The following is a 22,227-nucleotide window of genomic DNA, read 5'->3' as shown; positions in this document are numbered from 1 at the left end:
AATCTCACCGTCTCCCAAAGGACCTCGGTGATAGCCTCCATCTTGTCTCCACAGACCTTTACCCCAGACGCTCTTCACTTTCCTACCTTGCTTCTCCCCCAGCCTTACCTCTATGTGGAATTTATGTTTAGAGTCTGTCCCTATTCCCGCTGGGCCTCTCACTACCATGAAAGTTCCCGAAGGCTGGCCTTTGCCAGTTGTAGTCCTCCTATATCCGTACACCACAACAGCAGCTGGGACGGTGTAGGTGCACTCAAATCTGTGCAATCAATAGATGACCACGACTTACTGGCCACATGCTGATGCTCCGTCATGCATCCTGCATCTTTGGAACAGAGGACCATGTGACTCACTCTCGCAGTTCTACAGCCACTCATCCTCCAGATCAATGCACATCCCAAGGGAAACAGGAACTGAGAAACCTCCCTTCGGGCTGGATGGAAAGCGGAAATCAGACTATAGGGGGAAAAGAATAAACAGAACAGGGGAGAGTGTGGCGTGAATGAAGGCTTCTTTTTCAGGGATGAGGGCAGGCTTCAGTGCCCTTTGGAGAATAATGACCTTGATGACCAATAATTAGACTTGGTTATGCTACACATTCACTCTACAGCCTTGTGTCTCAAATGCCAAACCTATAAAGTGGCCTTTCCAGTGGCCATTGTTTTTAAAAGGAGTAACCTCTAGGGGTCTGATTTAACTGAGATCTGGAATGTCTCGTGCTTTAAAGCCTTGGTTCCAAGCGTCTTCCTATGGGAAGGTGACAGAATCTTTGAGAGTCACTCACTGTATTGAGAGGTCATAAAACCATTCTGTCTAGCCCATGAAGGGGACAGTGAGCCCCAGACTGTTCTTGCTGCCCTTGGTTCATATGCACAGCCTCTCCAGAAATGAGAAGCAACAGAGTCAAAACCGTGAAGTGTGACCTCAGAGCCACGAGTCAAAATTAGCCCTGTCTTTTAAGAAGCTGATTAAGCTCAGGTGTTTGCTACAACAATAGAAAGCTAACACATGGGCCATAGGGGAAGGGATTTTTCTGCCCCAGTTATGAAGATTATAAAATTCCACTTGACCCTTGTCACTGAAAAATATTGAGGTGAATAAGACTTATCTTTGAGAATCAACACTGATAAGAAGTCAGATGTGTGGCATTGTATGAGTGATAAAGTCGGGCTTCTCAGCTAGCAAGACCACGGATGGTGGCCCTTTTCAAGTATTCCTGTGTCAAACAACAACAACAACAACAACTTTATCAACTAGAGATGGGCAAGGGGCCCTCTAAGCTTGCAAAGAAAGAAATGTCGGAAGGAAATGCCAGTTCTGTCCCCTAGGAAAGAGCAGGGCCTTCACCTGAGAGCTGTCCCTCCCCAGTGGGAAAAGAAGAGGTTGCCTCCAGATGAGCGCTGGGGCTATAGCTGCTAGGCTGTGTTTTGAACAGAGGTAACACGATGGTTAAACTTCAAGTCCTGCCAGCCATTTACTAATCACATGAGCCAGGTCGGTTAGTAAACTTGGGCCTCCACTGCTTCACCTGTAACAGGAGGGCTCATTACCAAAATGGCCCTCAAGTAGAGCCCAGAGGATTGGGTTAATATGTGCAAAGTGCTTAGGACAGGGACTGTAATTACAGTCCCACTAGCAAAGCCACATGCGTGCCTCAAGCCTTGTGCTATTCAACTTCTGTCTCCTTCCATTCTGATGCAACTTTAAACCAGGACTGGATTTTCTTTCCGTGTAAGTCTGCTCACACAGAAGAAAACATGCTCAGCTTAGAAAGTCGCAGGAGGGTCCATCCCACAGCCTGCCATGTCTAATGGGTCAATGACTTTGGGGTGTGGCTGGCATTCCTCCACTGCTGGGTAGCAGAGACAAGGCACTGGTATGCTGGCTGAGGATTTCTGGGCCAGGGATTGGTTAGTTTTGTTTTGTCTTCTGTACATTGCATTCTGGTGCCTAGCTCAACCTTAGGTTTGTCGTTGTTGTTGTTGTTGTTTGTTTGGGTTTTGGTTTTGCTTGTGTTTTTGCAATGGAAAAGTAAACACTTAGGGATCATGGGCCTGAGATCTCAGTCTCCAAAGCAGAAGGCCAGATCGCTCTCTGCTAGGTTTCTTCCCAATAGTGGTATATTCTGTGTTAGTTCCCTCTCTGTCCCAGTCCAACAGGAAGGACTAAGAGCCCCCAGCTGCTGTCCCTGTGTCCCTGTTGTGGGCAGGTTTGCATGAAAATATAAAATACCTTTTGAAATATGGCGGGTTTAAACTTATAGGAACAAGAGAGTTGAAAGCATCCATTCAAGGGCCGTCAGTGAGCCTCAGCAACTTGAATTCACGTTCTCAAAAAAGCCTCTTAAGTATTTTTCCTGCCTGGGACTCCATATGGAATCCTGTGGATTTTTAAGTGGCACTCTGGAAAGGGCTGGAGCTGTTTGCTGCTGGTACCCTTCGGTGTGGTGAAGACATACATGTTCCCAAAGATCCCTTCCCTCTGGCATCTTGTTGGGTAGACTTCACCTTCCAGAATTGGCGGATTTATATGTTTTTAATGCTTACGATATCATATTCTACTTTATTCTTAGTTATTTAATTGATTTTTCTCCAGACCAATCACAGATTTATAATTTCCTTTAGTTTTCCAGAGAACAGAGAGCAAGCAGGGGGACGACAAGTGGGTACAAAACTTAACACACCTTAAACGAGTTGTGGGACCCGCTCAAGGTAGGGGAGGTACTTCAGAAGTTCCATAGTAAACGAACTCTGAGATGTCCCGCTATGGCTTGGGTTACAGTTATTGTAGCATTTCCTGGTTGGCCGAGAAAGAGAACCAAGAATTACAATGTTGTCACCTTGGGAACGTGCAGTTTAAGAGACACATACGCAATTTTCGGAGAACTTGAAGATGCAATCAACCCATTCTGAGTTTTTAAAGAAGACTCTTCCTGTATGGAGTCTAAGAAAGAACGAGGGAGCCTCAATAAGCTTTGGGCTGGCACAGGAGGTTGAGATAGACGCTTGTGCTGGAGATGATGTCGCAAGTGCTCTGTCTTCAGATTCCTGCCCTGCATTGACTAAGAGGACAGGGGTATGCAGGCTTAATGTGACTTCATGCTGTGTCCTGGTGACAGTTTTCCCCTGGCTTCTGGCCCAGCCTAGAACCTCTCTCCGCAGTTTCCTTCCTCCCCAGGAAAGGAGAAATAAGCGAGAATTGAGTCGAGACTAGGAAGCTTCAGTTTGAGGAAGACTTGGATCTGTGAGCAGCTGAGTGAGGACGGAGGCAAGTTGGCTCAAGAGAATTGAGTGAGGGTACAGAGGCAGAAGGCGCACCTAGTAAAGGTGAGTGTGGGGACCCATCGAGAATGGCTGGTTCAGAAGAAAGGGCTCGGGGACGGGGTGGGTGCAGCGACACAGGACCTGGTAGGTTGAGGGGGAGCTGCGGTAAGGTATTACAGAGAACTGAGGCACCCAGGTCTGAGCCAGCGCGACGTGGGAGTGTGACGCTGCCGTGGCCGAACAGGTGAGCGGCTGGGGCTCCGGGTCCCCGCCCTTGCCTCCTCCTACCGATTCTCCACCGCACTTGGCGGCTCCGCGGCTCCTCTCCGGTTGGGGTTTGGCAACTGGCAGCTGGCTTTTTTCCCTCCTCCCCTGTCGAGGGCTCTCCTTCTTCTTTTAGGTTGCTCCACCCCGCCCAGGATCAGGCGAGGGAGAACCAGTTCAGCAGCTGCCAAGTGGCGCACAGCGCGGCCGCGAACACGGGAAGTGGAGTCCTGGGTGCGCGCTGCCGGGCGTTTGCTTCTCCCGCGCCCCAGCGACCTGCGTCCTCCCACTCGCACCCCTTCTCCACTTTTCCCCCCGTTTGCAATCACATGGCATTTTAAGAATGCTGGAAAGATGGCGGTAGCGGCGGCGGCTGTGGTTGCGCCGGCTGGCGGGGGAGGCGGCCGGGCGCAGCGGAGTGGACTGCTGGAAGTTTTGGTGCGGGATCGTTGGCATAAAGTTCTGGTGAACTTGAGCGAGGACGCCCTGGTGTTGAGCTGCGAGGAGGGCGCTGCGGCGTACAACGGCATAGGGACTGCCACCAATGGCTCGTTCTGCAGGGGCTCCGGGACAGGGCACCCGGGTACTGGTGTCACTCAACCCCCGGACTCTCCGGCCGGGGTCCGCACAGCCTTCACCGACCTTCCGGAGCAGGTGCCTGAGTCCATCTCGAACCAGAAGAGGGGCGTGAAGGTGCTGAAGCAGGAGCTGGGCGGGCTGGGCATTAGCATCAAAGGGGGCAAGGAAAATAAGATGCCCATACTCATCAGCAAGATCTTCAAGGGGCTGGCAGCGGATCAGACCCAAGCCCTGTATGTGGGCGATGCTATCCTGTCGGTGAACGGAGCCGACTTGCGGGACGCCACCCACGATGAAGCCGTGCAGGCGCTGAAGCGCGCAGGCAAGGAAGTACTGCTGGAAGGTAAGGGGTTAACGCTGTGCGGGCCTTACCCCGCAGCATGAACCTTCTTCAACCCACCCTTACACTCACACACGGGGCCACTTGCCAGTAGTGCCTATGTTTTGCCAAAGCAGCGGCGGGCATGGACTTTTGACAACTTTTACCACCTGGGGGCAACTGGTCTCCACCCTGGCTCTGCCCCAGGGTGCTGTACTAAAAGACCAGACTGCCTGGGTTTTCTTGGCTTGAATGGGGTGCTTTAGTCCACGGTGTTGGAAGCTTCGTACATATCGGTGCACGTGGTTTCATTTCGTTTTATTTTTTTAATCTGCGGACGACCCAAGTGCAGTGTAGAGTCTGGGGAGTGGAACTGGAAATGGAGAGTTAGACGGGAATTTGCGTCTGTCCACATGGTAAAGCAAGGCCACTGACTCATGGCATCTCTGGCACTTTTTCTACTTCGGCCAAATTTTCGCAGCCTGGGCAATCCAGTGGTGAAGATTGGAAAGGTAAAGAAACCGGAGAGAGGTGGCAGTATTTGAATGCTAATCTCAACCATCCTTCTCCACTTCCCTCCCCTCCGGCTCGAGGGTCCGTGAGGCTGTGCAATTTTGAGCAGTGCCAAAGGCTGGGAAAGATGTTGCAGATTTAGGCACACGGTCACTTCCCCAGCAGGGTGTTCAGCCGGTCAGTCCGGATTCCAGGTTCCTCTGGGTGGAGAAGCTGGTGAAGTGTTTTCTTTTTTTCTTTTCTTTTTGGTTTTTTGTTTTGTTTTTTTGTTTTTCTGCTTGTGCCTCCCAGAGTAATGTGGAATTGACTCTGTGTTTGTAAGCAGCAGTCCCTGCCCATGAACGTGAAGAACCTTAGAAACTATATCTGAAGATCTAGGGTCTTCACACTCTGATCATTCAATGGACCAGGAGTAGGAATTACCAGTTTCCCTGGTACAATATGGGGGAAGAAGGATCTCTGCAGCCTCCCTCTCCCTAGAGCTCGGTTTTTCTGGCTCTGTGACTCCTTGCATACTTTCACCTGCCCTAACATTGCGGAACAATTTCATCGATTTTTCTCAGTTTCATTTTAACTACAGACTGAGCTGTTTGGAGGTCTTTTACTTATATCGAGGGCTCTCCAGAGCTTGCAGTGTCCAGTGGCATACATGCAGGAAGAGTTAACTAACAAACTCAGTGATTGAGACAGTATAGACTTTATAATACAGTGATTGGCTTCAACCCTTAAACTAGGATGTAATCGGTTCCCTGTTCGCCCAACTGTGGTGCTGGCGTGTGACGGTGGGAAACCAATGACAGCTGATGCAGCTTCAAAGTGATGTGATGGTCTGCCTCCTGACCTGAAACCCCAAGAGACTTTTGTTGTTTGTTTGTTTGCTTAGAGGATTTGTGATGTCTTCATATTTAATTGCCACCTCTGATTCCAGAAAGCAGAACGCTGTTTGGTTTGGCTTGATGATTAACATAAGCAAACAGGAAAAAAATTCTTGTTCAAGTGTGTATTGGTTTGGGTGACAAGGGCCAGGTAGGATCTGGGGAGAGTGTAATTTGGACTATAAGCTTCTGGTCACCTGTCTAGTTTGTGATCTTTACTGACAATATGGAGGGAGGAGGTGACAGAGACAGCTCGTATTTTATGTCAGGCACTGCCCCTGAGTCCATTCCGTATTCCTGTCTTTGATTTCAATTTAATGAATAAAAACTTGTCAAGGAGCTTAGAAGTGACTCTTTCGCCAAAAGAGGAAGAAAAAGTGACTGCTGGAGTTGAAAATAAACTTAGAAAAAAAGTGTGTGTGTGTATGTGTGTGTGTGTGTGTGTGTGTATACAGGTATGTATTCTGTGCATGTGTGTATGTATGTGTATGTGTGCATGCATGTGTATGTGTGTGCATGTGTGGACATGTGTGTATGTGTGTATGTGTGTCTATGCATGTATGTTTGTATATGTATCTGTGAATATGTATGTGTGTATTGTCTGTATGTGTGTCTATGCATGTATGTGTGTGTTGTCTGTATGCATGTGTGCATATGTATGTATTATGTCTGTGTGCATATGTGTGTGTCTGTGTGTCTATGCGTGTGTATGTATGTGTGTGTGTGTGAAAGGGTTGTGCACTTGTTAAAGACAACTAAAAAATGAGTTCTGTAAAAAGCTCTCCAGTGACATTTTAAAGATCACTGCATCATGTGTTGCAGTCAGAACACCTAGGGGAGACTTGGGGTTTCCTAGGCATTGCTAGTCCAACTCTTCAGTACTTGACAGCAAGTAAGAGATGTCCATGGGAGAGGTATGAGTTAAAACAACGCCCTCTCTTACCCTCACTTCTTACTTCTTCCTTCCTTCCCACCTCACCCAACTAGACCTGGAGCCTTGTCACCTGCACACTGTAGGCTAGCACTCTACTACTGAGCTTCACCCTCAGTCTCCACTCACAGTGCCTCTCGTTTGAAGCCAAATGTTTGCTGTCCTCCAGGGTCCTCACTGAGGCAGTAGTGGGCCCACACCATCAACCCAAACAGCATAGCCCTCCCTTTGCCATTTGGTGCCAATCAAGGGTTCCCCATGAAGAGGCTTATTAAAACCGCCTCCAGAACTTTCTGCATTCCAATAACCTAGCAGAGTTTCTGTGACTTCTTGTGCAAAGAGAAAGCAAGGCAAGTGTCAGCGCTTTGCTTCATAGAGTGAAGCTGTGCAGCAAGGAGAACACAAGGCATGCAAGTACTCTCTCTGTATTTGTACAGTTTAAATAAAATGCAGATGAAATGCCCGTTCAAAATCAGGGATCCATTCTTCTATCTTATTGGAGTTATGTCTTAATTTGATCCTTTTAGAAAAAAAACTATTTTGGCTCTTGATTTCTGATATCTATCTATCTCTATCAATCAATCCATCTATCTGTCAGTCTGTCTGCCTGTCTGTTTGTCTACCTATCCACCTACCTATCTATCTGCATCTAAACTCTAATACTGAGAGACCATTTCCTCCAGAGCCACAGGAGTTAAACATAAGGGAAAGAGGCTTACAATAGCTCACATTTCTTGAGCTCATTCCGTTTGTGCCAAGTTCTACTTTCACCTGCTTGGCGACTCCATGAGGCCGATACCATTGTTGCTCACTTTCTTAAAGAAACTAAAGTCGTATGGCATCTACCTAAAGCAACAATAACATAGCTAGGAGATCTCCAAGTCTACCTGATTCCTGAGCTCAAATAATCTCTAGGTAAGGATGATGGCCTGAACTTCACCAGGGAACCATGTACGTGAACCAGTTGATGTCACTGGGCTCCTGGCGTTTTCTCCATTTCTTACATATGGTGAAGTGGTTGACAATACCCTGAGCAGGAATAGCCATTGTGCAGTATACTCAGATGGGAAGAACAAGAAGAAGGATGGGGTTTTGTAAATGCACCAAACATCTGACTATCAAAAGAAAACTACTCTGAGACAACAGAACTCTATGAGATGAAGTTGAACACGTGGCTAACCAGGAGTTCAAGCCCCAATTCTGATTTAAATTGTGAATCAGCCATAGCGAGTAAACCAATATGTTAACCAAGTGCTCATTAAAGTTAAGATCAGAAAATTTTTCTGAACTTATTTCTCATTTTAAGGAGAGGAAGCTGATATCCCATATGCAGTCATGTAAGGTAGAGCCCTAAATCCCGAAGGGCATCATTCACATAGACTACAGCGTGATCAAAACCCTGTGTTGCTGGGCAAGAGGTACCTACATAGACATCCTGGGCAGTTCTGGATGCGAGGAATCCCTTTATTCTTATTGTTTAATTGGGTTTGGTTATATTGTGTGTGTACGTATGCATGTGCGGTATATATGTGCCATGTGTCAGTGTACATGTGTGTAAGCAAGAGTTCAACATCAGTTCTGCTCTTCAGAGACTCTCCACCATAGTTCTCAAGACAAGGTCTCGTCTCTGAACCTTAACTCGCTGATTTTCCATGGCTGGCTAGCCAGTGAGTTCCAAGGACCCTCACATCTCTGCCTTCTCAGCGCAGGGATTGCGGAAGTGTTCTGCCATCCCCAGGTTTTTACCCAGCTACTGGGAAACTGAACTCAGTATAACATGTCTACAGGCACGCAGTCTTCCTACTGGACTACTGCCTTCCCAGCCTTTGCATTTCATGTGTGCGTGAAATAGTAAGGAAATGGGTCAGCATTTTTGTAGCGGAAGTAGCCATCAAATTAATTCATCCATAATTTTGTCAAGTTAGAGGAGACAAGTTTCTGGAAGTTTTGTGCTAACATATGGAGGTAGGGGTAGACAGACACACCACTTGTTGAAATGGTCCCTGTCGAATTAGACCAGGAAAACGAGAAACTCAGAGGAAAAAGTAAAGGACAGTTCTTGACAAGAACTGGGCCCTGAGGCTCCTTTATCAGCTGTGTGTCCAGGAATGACTGAATTCAGAGCTCATCTGGGAAGTCTCTCTGTAATCCCTTTCTCTGGTGATGGGAAAAAGGACGGTGGGACAAGAAGACGGGGATTACACCAATAGGTGGTGCTTTTTCTGGGAGGATTGGAAAAGCATCCAAACATTAAGAATTTTGCTTTGTTAAGTGTGACGATTTGAATGAAAATGGCCCCCATAGACTCATGTATCTAAATGTTTGGTCCCCAGTTGGTGAATCTGTTTTGGGGAAGGATGAGGAGATGTGATCTTCTTACGGGAGGTGTGTCACTGGGGGCAGAACTTGGGCTTTTAAAACTGCACTTCATTTCCAGCTAATTCTCCCTTAGCCTCATGCTTGTGGATAAGATGTAAGCTCTTAGATACTGCCCCAGTCCCATGCCTGCCTCCTGCCCTGCTCCCTACCATGATATTCAGGGACTCATCCTCTGAAACTGTAAACAAGCCTCCGAATAAAGTGCTTCCTTTTATAAGTTGCCTTCCTCATTGTATCTCCTCACACCAATTAGTTTGACTCTTCTCTGTGAACACTTTATGGCTATACTATAGCTCATTGGATACCATTGGTTTTTTATTTTGTTTTGTTTTGTGTCATGTCCACTGAATCCATTTTGTCCAATCCACAACTGAAGATGGAGAGGCATGGATGGTATCATTCAGGATCTAGAAAACTCTTTCACTGTGAAAGGCTACCCAGGACATCTGTCATCCTTGGTTTCCATAACTTAACGCCTGTCATCTGGCACTTAATCCAAAAATGCCTCTGTGTACTTCTGACTGCAGCTAGAAATGGTCCATGGGCCATCCTCTGCCCTGAGAATCAGTGTTCTGTAACAGGGCCCACACCATCTTATCAGAGAATACGAATCCACCTTTCTGAAAGTCCTCTGCCCATGCAGCAATAGCTAACACGTGTGTGGCAAGATGCCACATTCCCTTCTTAGCACTTCGTGTGGATTAACGCAGGTCAACACGACACTACTGATATCCCTGCTTTACACAATGAGTTCATGCTGAACTGCATTCGAGTAAGGCTTTACCGCCTTTGATCTCATCAACAGCCTTAGGAGATAAGCAGATTAGGGATAATTCCCCCCCCCCAAAAAAAAAACTCGTTGATTAGGAGAGTGAAGTTGCAAGAGGCGAGAGGATAATTTTAATTAGGTCTTCCACTTTCTTATCTGCTAGCTTGTAGCTAATAAGTTACAAGAAACCTTGGTCAGTAAAAGGGCACAAAGTTATAATATTATTACATTAAAAAGTGTTTTTTTTTTGTTTCTCTGTGTGTCTAAATGCCACTGCTCCTGGATAGAGGTCAGAAGATGTCTTGCAGGAGTCTGTTCTCTTCTTCCAACATGTGTGTCTCAGAGACTGAAATCAGGTCATTAGCTCGGACTCTAGTACCTTGACCTGCTGAACCACCTTGTGACCCCCCCAAATTTATAATCTTACAATTTAAAAAAAGATATTCATGTTTATTTTATGTACGTGCACATGTAGCCTGCATGTATGGGTGATTGACCTGCATGTATGTACATGTACCATGATTGTGCCTGGTGTAGAGTCTAGAAGGTGTTGCATCTCCTGGAACTTGAGTTATAGATTGCCGTGAGCTGTCACATGGGTGCTGGGAACTAAACCAAGTCTCTATAAAAGCAGCACACACTCTTAACCCTTTCTCCAGTCCCCAATTTTTATCATCTTTTTAAGTCAGAAATCTGCCATGGGTCTATAGTAGCTAAAACCAGGTATGCCTGCTTGCTTTCCCCCTTTCTGAAGACTCTCAGAGAGAATCTGTTTCCTTGCCATCTGAGAGACTGCCTACAAACCTTGGCTTCTGATCTCCCCTTTTCCTTAAAGCCTCTGAGGGCAAGTTGAGTTTCTCACATCATTCCCATCCCTTTTCTGCCTTCTTCCACTTCAAGGACACTTGTGTTTATCTGGTTACACTGAGATGATTCATAAAGAGCTCTCTGTTTTAAGGTCAACCGTTAGCAACCACAGTTCCATCTTCAACCTTCATTCCCCCTTGCCACGTCTGGGAACTTGTTCACAGGCCCTGGAGACGAGGGAGGAGGCATATTTGAGGAGGGGCATCATTTTTCTGGTCAAACCAATTTGCTGAAGTTGCACTGTGGGAGAATATCCAAATAGCCCTTTGAGAATGTCCTCCACTTCTGTAAATAATCCTTCGCTCCATCACTGCAACAGAGATTTGCATTCATTTGCATATTTATCCCCTACCAACTAGTTGACTAGTACCGGATATAGACAGTGTAGATTCTTTCAGGGAGGAGAAGCGCTGTGTGTGAGCCATCTTGATATGCTATGGTCCCTCACGAGAAGATCACCTAGGCTACCCTTCGGGAGGGCTGCCCAAGGCAAATACTTAGAGAAAATCCCCCAAAGAGCCTGTGCAGCAGCTGTAGCTCATTAAGGCTAAATTCAGAGTCTGACCAGCAGACCTTAGAGACGGAGAGAGGGAATTTAAGAGAACCGAAGAGTCCTCACACTGGAGTTAAATGTCACACTCAGTTTTGCACCTCAAGAGGAGGACCCGGCCACATGCTTCAAGCATGAGTTGGTCGTGCTTTTAGAGGACTGAACCGACTGGGAAGCACGGAAGCTCAGCTTCCCACCTTAAACACAGCTAGGCGCATTTTCCCAAGCTGGGCCTAGGTCAGAAAAGTTGCTTTGCTCCCACTATGACTTTATGATCGGATCAACCTCCAAAGAATACTTGGGCTGACATTAGAAGCCCCTTTGGTTCCTTAGGGAGAAGCAGAAATGCTGGAGAGCGGTGGCTTAACTCAGGTTATCTTGGGAAGTGACGGCATTTCCGGTTTGATTTTTCTGAGAGTTCCTGAGTGCACCCTGGTGCACACCAAACCAGCTCAAGAAGTTATTCTCTGGCAGAGGAAAGCTAGGGAGATGTCAGCCTGAACCCTGATGCCAGGGATCTAAAGCAATCAAGGTTTCAAAGGTTGACTATGGTGTGCTTGAACTTAGCAACAGCAAACTGGCCTGAATTCGTATAAAAACCAACATGACTCCAGAATCATGCCCGGCACACATTAGGCTATTAAAATAGGTTTGAGAGAAAACAACAGCAGTGGAGATGGTAGAAAGGAAGAGGAAGAAGAAATGGAAGGAGAAGAGGGAAAGTGGGGGGGGGAAGGGAGATGGGAGAAGAGGGAGGGAACTGGGGGGTTTTAGTTAACCCTTCACTATGGCTCCCTTCAGCCAGCACTCCCACTACTATGTTACAGTGAATAACACTCTACCTGGCTCCATCCTCCACGAAGGAGGGCCTTTATAGGCCGGAAAACTTACTCAACACAGACCAGTCTCTACAGACAGCTGAAGACCATCAAGCCAGATACGATCTTCAGCGTTGCAGGGAACTGTAATTAATTTCTTAATGTCTTCGCTACCACCGCTTTTCTCCGCCTCCCCTCTGACTGGGGCCCACAAGTCTGAATCTGTAAGAATGCTTCTGACCTGGGGCGATGAAGCGTCTGCCTAGGTATTTTAGCTGCATCTTTTTTTAAGCTTCTGGGTCAGCCTGAGGATTCAGACCCTACTCCTTTATGAAGCTGACTGGAGTGGCCCTTCCATCCCTGACGTCTGCAACCGTGGGTAATGTTCTTGCTGTTCAGCTATGTGTTTTAGCTGTCGCCCATGGAGTTCGTGTTAAGAATAACTCCCTGCACATAGCACTGTGGCTGTGGAAGGTATCTTGCCGAAGCTTCCAGTGGTCTGCTCAGCAGAGGAGCCTTACGCTCCGACAGCTACTGGCCTACTAAGCATTCTATTTTAAATGATGCATCTCAAAGCCGTTAATGTTAAAGAAAAGCCAGAAGTTCCCTTGCATTTATACCAAGCGTTTTATACACCAAACCTCATTACCCACTTCACTGGCCTTGATCTATAATAGCACTTGCCTTTAGCGCTGGCCCGCAGAGTGAGACCTAAGCGGAAATGTATATGACTCACTGCGACATCCAAGTCCTATCAGACTCATGCAAATGAGCCTCTCGGAACGGCCTAGATGGATGGAAAGGTTCCAGATTCAGAGAATTTGTAATGGAAAATAAAGTGATGACCCATGCTTAATTTCAGTATTTTTTTTTAAAAAAAACTACTGCTCATCCTGGGACTTTAAGAGTCATTCTAGCATTCTGATAAGTGTGGGAAGATTTCTCGAAAACTTGGCTGGTTGCTGAGTGCTGCTCTCTTGAAATCCAGTTGGCTTATGTCAATGTTCAAGGGTCTCTTTTTCTTCCTCACTGTCTTTTCCCCTCTGCAGTCAGTGGTTTGGAGAGTGGGCTTGAATTTATTTTGTCTAGGCTAAACTTTGTATCTTACTGCTTTTTAGCCGTGTGAGCCCACTCAAGTTACTTAACAATGAGTCTCAGATTCCCAGGCAGCAAAAGTTTACTCTTTGGTTTGTCATGAAGGGTAAAGTGAGTCTATAGGGACAACAGTTAACCCATTGCCTGGGGCTCACTAAAGAGCAGATGATTGCCCACCGAAAGCCAGGCCCCATGTTTATCCGAGTCTTAGTTTCAGATAGAGTTCAATCATCTAAGCGAAAGAGTTCAGTTACGTGCTGAGTAAATTCTGTTGCAAGCACAAGGTACCAATGGCTGGTGTAACAGATGCCTAGTGAGGTTCACACTTAGAAGGCGCCCGAGTGATGACCTCACACAAGCTCGTGTGGTTGATGAGTGTTAGTAACCCCAGTTCTCCGCCACCCAACCAGTCCACAGTGCAGACTGCTGCGGTCTTGAGCGGGAAACTGTGGGAACTGCGTGAGAATGCTGGTTTACAGCATGGTTCGGGAACACGTAGAGAGTTTCGCAGAGAGAAAGCCAACAGGATTTACCTCCCAGAGCAAAATGTAGACTTCAAAACATTATAGAAACAGAAATATTTTATTACTAAAAAGAAACCCAAAGTTTATTTTACAGATACTTACAATGCAAGTAGCTGTTTCAAGAAAGTTTTAGGAAAAATGTATTTCTATAACTGCTATTAAACCAATGTTTATATTTCTGTTTCTTATTCTTCTAGCTAGTATTCTATTTTATGAAATCCAAGAGGTCATCCGATAGAATATGTGTCACATTTGTGTCTCTATAAGAAAGAAAGAATTGCCTAAAATGAGTTCCATAGGGTAACTGATTGCTTAAAATCTGGACACCAAAGGGAGTTCCTTTTTCTGCTGGGTAAGAAAGAAAAGCAACCCATGCCATAGAGAGGGATGACAAGGGAACCTGTCAGATTCAAGCTTGGCACTTGTAAAAGACTATTGCCTTTGAGGCTTTGAATGACAGAGCAGTTCTAATACATATTTAGATTCTAATTTACCGTGTCCATGCTGCTGTGGGCTTAGAAAATATTCAGGCAGATAATGTAAAATGGCCTCCGCGTGGGGAGCCGTAGCTGGGCGACAGAAGTAGCTGAAACTATTTTCTGGGAGAGCTAAGTTCCCAAACAAGCATCTAGTGACTTGAAGACACCAGAGGTGGATGCTAAGGTACATTCTCAAAGCCAGTGATAACATGAAAAGAGCCACTGGAAGCCATCAAATATGGGAGTGTAGTCAATATTCCACAGCAAGAAAATAATGACTTGTGATTCGGCCTTTTATTGGGCTGGAGGTGCTCGTGTTGTTTAAAATTAATTTTGCATTTTTAAGCGTTCAAAATAGCTTTCCACTCTGTCATCGTCATGCATATTTATTGCTGTCTTTTCCTCACATTACCGCACCGTTCTTTCCCGTTCCTCCTCCCCCTCCCGCCAGTTCCTACCCTCCCCCCAATACACCCTCTCTGCTTTCATGTCGTATGTACGTATGCATGCATGTATGCATGGATGCATGGATGCATTCATCACACATGGGTGGGTGCAGCCACAGATTGCACATGTGAGAAGCAATGTGCAACGTTTTTCTTTATGAGTCCCACTTACTCAAAGTGATGCGCTTAAGTTATATGCAGATGACATTTCACTCACCTTTACTGACTAATAAGATCCCATTGTGCATATTTACTATATTTTCCTCGTCCTTTCATTTGCCCATAGGTTTCTAGGCTGTTTTTTTTTTTTAAGGTGTCACATTTCTGGTAGAATGATTGAAGTTGTATACTGTTTTTCTAAAGCAGAGCATTTCAGAAGGGAGACCAGCATAGAGAGTTTCTTTTTTCTTTTCTTTTTTTTTAAACAGAAATCACATAGGTATCTTATAAAATAATAACTTAAAACTACAGGAGAGTGTCACCACATCATTTGCATAATGACCAAACAAAGTATTAAGGATATCAGAAGCCAAAAGGAACGACAAGGTGATAGTAATGCTACAAGACAGAGGAGCAAAGGAAGATAAAAACAGCAATAATTGCCTGGCGCGTTGGTGCCTTGCATCTCAAACACTGCTGTCTCAAACGCTCTTTCATCTGTGATGGAAATCCAGGTTAATGATTTTTCTCTTTTGTTCACAAGATTCTTATACCTCCTTTCTGTTCTCTGCTTCATCTTTTTAAAAAACTTCTAAATTAAAACAATTCACACTCCTAGCATCCCTTCATCTGTGCTTTCCCACACCCCTTCTTACCTAGAATGTAGTAGAATGTCAGTATCTACCCCATGCTTCCAGGGTAAAATACATATCACAAGTTGACTGCCATTTCTTTCTTTCTTCCTTTTGTCTTTTTCTTTTCTTGTCTTTTTTTTCTATTTTTGGAAAGGCTTTATTTCACCTTACAGTGAAGTCAGGGCAGGAACTCAAGGCAGGAACTAGAAACAAGAGCTGTTGTTGAGCCCATGGCTCATCTTTCCTCTCTCCCTTTCTCTTTCCCTCCCTCCTTTCCTGCCTTCCTTTTCTTTTTTTTAATTTTCACTCTTTTATTAATTTTTTATTTAAAAGTTTTCTCATTTTACATACCAACTATAGTTTCCCCCTTTCTCCCCTCTTCCTTTCTTCTACCCAACGTCCCACCCTATCCACTCCTCAGAAAGGAGTCTACAAAGTTTGGCATATCAAACTGAGGCAGGACCAAGTCCCTCTCCTCTGTATCAAGGCTGAGCAAGGTATCATAGGGAATGGGCTCCAAAAAACCAGTTCATGCACTAGGGATAAATCCCATTCCAACTCCCAGTGACCCCACAGACTGCTCAAGCCACAGAACTGCCACCCACATTCAAAGGGTCTAGTTCGGTCCTATGCAGGCTCCCCAGCTGTCAGTCCAGAGTCAATTAGCTCCAACTAGCTAAGGTCAGCTGTCTCTGTGGGTTTCTCCATCATGATCTTGACCCCTTTGCTCATATAATCCCTCCTCCCTCTCTTCGACTGCACTGTGGGAACTCAGTCCGGTGCTTAGCTGTGGATCTCTGCGTCTGCTTCTATCAGATGAAGGACGAAGGTTCTATGATGACAATTAAGTTGATCATCAATCTGATTACAGGGGAAGGTCACTCAGCTCAGGCACCCTCTCCACTATTTCTAAAATAGACTTTCATTTCTTGATGGACTCATCTTAAGAACTAAAGACCAAATCAAGCAACGTTTACAAGATTTTGATCATACCAATATGGTTCGACTTTCTCCCTGGGGCCCTGCCTCTCTGGCTAGTCCCTTCTTGGCTGGGTGCATTTGCATCCATCCTGCCAGGCTGCCCTTGTCTTTGCCTTGTGTCTGTCCCTGGACACATTGCACACTGTCACACAAACACTTGGTTAACTCCTTCACTTTGCTGCAGTGTATTTCTGCAGGAAGTTCTTCCTGAGGAAGACGTTAGTGACAATGTCCAAAATGTTTCTGAAGTAATATGAATAGGATAAGAAGCTAGCAATGTTTTCTCAAGTAGTTTCTTCTTTTTGGTTTTTCGAGACAGAGTCTCTCTGTAGCTTTAGAGCCTGTCCTGGAACTAGCTCTTATAGACCAGGCTAGCCTCAAACTCACAGAAATACACCTACCTCTGCCTCCCGAGTGCTGGGATTAAAGGCGTGCGCCACCACTGCCTGGCCTTAAGTAGTTTAGATGCCATTTTTACTTTAATGTTTCCAATTATGATATTTGTTTACTTTTCCTAAAATGTTTAACAACTTATGTCACTGATACTCTAAACTTTATGCAATGTTTACTTTGCTATGGAGATTCTGATCATCAATTTTCCAAGCCATATATGGTGCTAGACAGTTAAATCCATTCATCGGCAGGTGCCCTAAGGTCTAGCTGCTGCTGCTTTTTCGTTTGTTATGATAGGGTTTATCAGTTTAGCTCTGGCTGTCCTGGAACTCACCCTGTAGACCAGGGTGACCTCAGATTGACAGAGATCCTCCTGCCTCTGCCTCCTAAGGTCTGGGATTAAAAGTATGTGTTACCACTGTCTGGTTAGGTCCAACTTCTTAAGCTGCGGGTCACAACTTTCTCTGGCAATCATTCCACTGAATGTGGGCGTTGTGAAAATCTGCTGTCTGTGAACGGTTTCTGAGCGCACAACAGTCAAAAATGAATGAAACTCAACACGGGAAGAATCTGAGTTGTTGCTTCAAGGTTCAGCACCCTCGTTCTGACCCACATAGCATGCAGGATTTGCACTGCATGTGTTGTCATTCCCTGCAAAGCCAGGTGATACTGCATGGAACACGTCCGCTCCGATTGGAGACTATTGTATGTTATAAATTGGAGCATTTTCACCAGATGCAGTTTTCTGCTCTTACAGAAATGTCATGGTTGAATTGCAGGAAATAAAGATTTGAGCATTTTCCTGCCGCCTAGTCCTCAGCATGAGCGTTTCAAATTAGTGCGTCTTTGCATCGTGTTGGGTAAAATTGTTTGATTTTTAAAATTGAGCTGCTGACCTGAGTTTCATCGTCATTCTTAAATGAATTTTGCCTTGAGTCTGGGACAGAATTTTAACAATTTCTGAAATGACTCTAAAAATGCCCCTGCAATTTTGCGCTGTGTATTTATGCAAATCAGCATTTTCAGCATTGATGATTATAAAATGAAAATGTGTGAAAGACGGTGAAGATGTCCTATGTCCTGCAGAATCAAATATTCGGGAAAGAGTTCATTCTTTAAGTTAGAGATAAACACATATATCTTGATAGTGTGTGAATTTGATTTCATCCTCAATAAGTGGTAAAGTTGCAGTATACCAAATAGTTGTCTTGTTTTCAAGACTTAATTTCACTTTTATTTGTGTGCGTACATGTGCACACGTATGTCATGTATGTAGTCCCTGCAGAGGTGAGAAGAGAGTGTCAGATCCCCTGAAGTTGGAGTGACAGGTGGCTACAAGGTGCCCAATATAGAGTCTGAGAACTAAACTCAGGTCTTCTGAAAGAGCAGCCATTGTTCTAGACTGATAAGCCACATTTTATCTCAAAAATAATTTCCTTATACTTTTTATTATAATGTTTGCTTCTTATACTTATTTTTATAAGTCTATATCTGGGCCAAGTCGTATAGTCAACACCCAATAGTGTCATGGTGTTTTTTAGAATTTCAAGGGAAGTACAGTAACATCTCATTAGATACCACCCAAATTCCCAGTCTGGCTTTCCAACATTAGTTTTTCACATTCCTTCTGTGATGTGCGATCTCAGCAAAGCCGGGTTTCTCTGCGGCAGCTGTGAGTGACAGCTACACGTGTGGGGTGGAAGACATAGAAACCACTGCTGAACACGAGGAAGCCAGCACCCAACACATTTCCAAGGTCTTAAAAATTGGGTCGTACAGAGAAGGTGCTAGGATTTCAGTACCTGCATGCTTACCCTTGTCGTGGGGGGTGGGGGCTAGATCCCAAGTAGTAAATAAAATTGGTAATATTTTAGGGAGGTGCGGGGAGAATTAAGTATTTTTGTTGAAATAAAAAAAAAAAAACAAGAAGGAAGCTCAGACATCAGGACACCATTTATAAAAACATCACTGCTGCCAAGCTACACCTCAGCTCCAGAGCAGGTTGCTGTGATTTCCTGTAATCTCCATTTGCTTTGCTCTCTAAGTGTGGAAATCTGTTTAGTTGAATCTTGGGCCCTCTGCATTGACTCACAAAAAAAAAAAAGAAAAAAAACCCACCTGAGTTTGTCATCATCTAACTCTTTTTGTCCCTCTGATTCCCCAGTTCCTATTTTCATTTGACACCTCCCCTAGGCCCCTAGGAGTATTGCTATAATCTTATGTACCACTCTTATATCGATTTTTTTCAACTGTAATCTATAGTTCTACATTTCAAAGCAATTTTTCTGTTCTCTGGCTACTTCCTATATAGCATCTCTTGTTCTGTGAGTGCAATAACTTTGCTTGACTCTCAGAGAATGTGAATACATTTTCAAAGATATTTTTTGAACTAATATTCACTTAGTTATCTTGAAATTCTTTTCTATCTTCGCAACCTTGAGTGTGCTGCGTCTTCCTGATGATTAAAATATCTGAAATAAGTTTTATCTTTGTGAACCCCAAGAGTTAGAATCTAAGATCAGAATGTAAGTCTACAAGCTTTTTCTTTGATAAAATCATCGAGAGTAATAAAAATATAGCGGATCCAGTCTGTCTGGACACTCACCTTCCTGGACCTGGAGGGAGGGGGGAGGAACTTGGACTTCCCACAGGGCAGGAAACCCTGACTGCTCTTAGGGATGGAGAGGGAGGAGGAGAGGGAGTGAGGGGAGTGGGAGGGTGGTGGGAGGAGGGGCGGAAATGGAAACTTTTATAATTTAATAAAATTACTTTCAAAAGAAATATAGTAGGACCTGAGACCACGGAGGGAATGAACACATGACGGCCACACGAACACGCTCAGGCCCCTGAAGCTCAGCATAGCCAGACTGGGGACTGAGGAAGCTGGGTAAAAACAACCATATCTCCACCCACCTTTTGGGCAAGGCATATACTTCTTAGACAATATTAACTTTCTGATATTTCTAGTTAGTGTCACTGCGAAGACCATGTGCATTCTCGATGAAAAGATGCCCCCAGGCACAGCACTGCAGGTATTCCCAGCCAGGTGCCTTATGCTAAATGCAGAGACAGCAGCACAGGAACTCGGGGGAGGGAAGGACTTCATCTTTCTCATTCTCTAATCTAAACATGTTCAGACAAAATCATGATGAAGGAGCTATTGTGCACATCCCTAAGCACATTTGAATTCTCGTCTAAAATATTTTATAAAAGGCAGATGTAGACCAAGACTGATTATATGATCACTGGGAAGCCTTTGCAAGGCAATATTCTATACCAGCTTTCTAATTTATTTGAACATGTAGCCATCAGGAAATCTTTCAGATGTAGTTAGCAGTTGATTGTACCATTCCTGGGAGTTGATAATAAAGAAGATGGTTGAGCTGCACTGAAAGGGGAGGCACTGCACCCAGCCACAGCAACACTAGTGAAGTTTTAGGCAAATAGATTTTGATTGACAGTTGTCATTTGGGGATTATTAGATATCTGTTAGCATCCTGGTTTTCAGCTGCAACTATCACCCTTTTCTACTAGTTCTAATAAACTAAAACGCTTCCCAGTGTTGTCACATATCCTTTGGAGGACAAAAGAAACCTCCCCTTGGGAGACACTAGACTTGATCACTAGCCTTGGCTTGCAGAGCCAACCAACATCTTGACCAGTTCTGGGTAGCTTTAAAATCCCTCTTGACCAGGCTGTTCCCAAAGAGATTCAATTTGCAGTTAGTCTGGGGCTCATCAGGAAGTTTAAAAGCTCCTCCAGGTAGTGGTGGTGGTGGTGGCAGTGTGTGTGTGTGTGTGTGTGTGTGTGTGTGTGTGTGTGTTTTCAGGGTTGAGAAGCGCTGGCCAAAACTGTCCACCCATAAGTTAAAAAGTGGTGAAGCAATATGTAGGACAATCGGGAATGCTGGGGAATCTAATAAACAGACGCGGCAAACTCTAGGATGAGCTGAACAGTCTGAGCTACTTTCTGCTACGTGGACAAGTTCACCCTTTCTTTTGGTTGGCGTTCTGGCTCCCGTGGATTGGGTGGTTTTGCTTTATTTGTATTTGAGAGCATCCGCAGTATACCTGTCTACCGCTAGTACTATATTAGGACGGCGAAGGATGGATTGGGTCACAGAATGGCAGCAAAAACTTAGCACGAAACACAGTAGACACACTGGCTTGGTGACCTTGTAAGACTGGCTCACTGTCCAAGCTCTGTTTTTCTCTCTGGCAACACAGGAGCAGTGATACTTCATCATAAGACAGGATGAAAATGAATTCATCAATATAGCACTTAGAACCGCATCTGACATGTGCAGTCCAGATTGAGTTGGTATCACCGTGACTTGCTTGTCTTTTTCCACTCATCTAAATAAGGGACAAGGGACAAAGGACGAATGACAAATTGGTAATCCCTTCTAACATTTCGGTGAAATGAACACACTCATCCCCACACTCAACAGGGTATTGCCTGTTGCTTGTTGGAGCCTGGGTGGAAGAAGATTTGGGCATTAGTCAGAAAGACGTGTATTTAGTTATTGGCATTTAGAATCTGATACAGAAGAAATGAAATGTGTGGTATGTGACCTCTTGCAGGAATTCTGTTTGTGGGTGCCCAATGATGACACTTGTCATTGCTAAATACTCAGATATAAATTCCCTCACTACCTCTAGCTGGGTGGTCAGTATAGAGCGATCTGGGCATAAAGCTTATTCAGGTGGGTTGTATTCAGGAGATAGGTGGGGACCAGTTCACGCTGCCTACTTGTAATACTACTGCGCAACCTTCAAGCCTGCCACCTGTATTGGTTAATTTTTGTCAACTCAACACTAACTAGAATCAGCTGTGGCAAGGGGTTGAGGAACTGCAGCCAGCAGGCTGACCTGTGGGCATTCTGCAGCACATTTTCTTGATTAACTGTTGATTAGAGGGCCTGGTACACTGTTGGTGGTGCCATTTCTGGTGCCCCCAGTACCGATGCGTATAATGAAGCTGAGTGAGTCTTGGAGAGAAATTGTTCATTCCTCTCCGGTCTTTGCTTCAGTTCCTGCCTCCAGGTTCCTGCCCTGAGTTCTTTCTCTGGGTTGCCTTGATAATGAACTCTCACCTATAAACCAAATAAAATCCTTCCTCCCACAAGTTTCTTTAGGTTATGGCATTTATTGCATCAACAGCAAACAAATAACACCAACCTTGTGAATGTTGGTAGCTAGGTAACTTGTCCACTTTGCCAATGAGAATTTGTAATGAGCCCCAGGAATTCACTCAGCTGAACTCATTAGTAGGTTTCCCTAGATCGTCAGGTGTATGGTTACTTGATAGAGTTATTTGCTATGAAGAAATGAACAGTATGACTTCCGCTGAAATTTCACAAGAGACACACTCATGCTGACGTATTTG

The 22,227-nt window shown here is 44.9% G+C and overlaps 1 protein-coding gene across 2 annotated transcripts in view; it reads left to right on the top strand.

The window, feature by feature from the left end:
* The first annotated feature begins 3,154 nt into the window (after positions 1-3,154).
* The window catches only part of Sntb1 (syntrophin beta 1), a 259,214-nt gene continuing 240,141 nt past the window's right edge, over positions 3,155-22,227 (top strand). Inside the window, exons 1-2 of one of the 2 annotated variants that reach the window (XM_048457141.3) lie at positions 3,155-3,326; positions 3,664-4,449. In XM_048457141.3, coding sequence (XP_048313098.3) covers positions 3,882-4,449 — 568 coding nt within the window. In that variant the 5' untranslated portion in view covers positions 3,155-3,326; positions 3,664-3,881. Of the gene's footprint in view, positions 3,327-3,569; positions 4,450-22,227 lie in introns of those variants that run through there. The other variant, XM_048457140.3, reaches the window with a different exon arrangement.

Source organism: Myodes glareolus, chromosome 19 (assembly GCF_982192425.1).
Source record: "Myodes glareolus chromosome 19, mMyoGla1.1, whole genome shotgun sequence".
NCBI lineage: Eukaryota > Metazoa > Chordata > Mammalia > Rodentia > Cricetidae > Myodes > Myodes glareolus.
The sequence above is the reverse complement of the archived record's forward strand: the minus strand, read 5'-3'. Positions and strand labels throughout refer to the sequence as shown.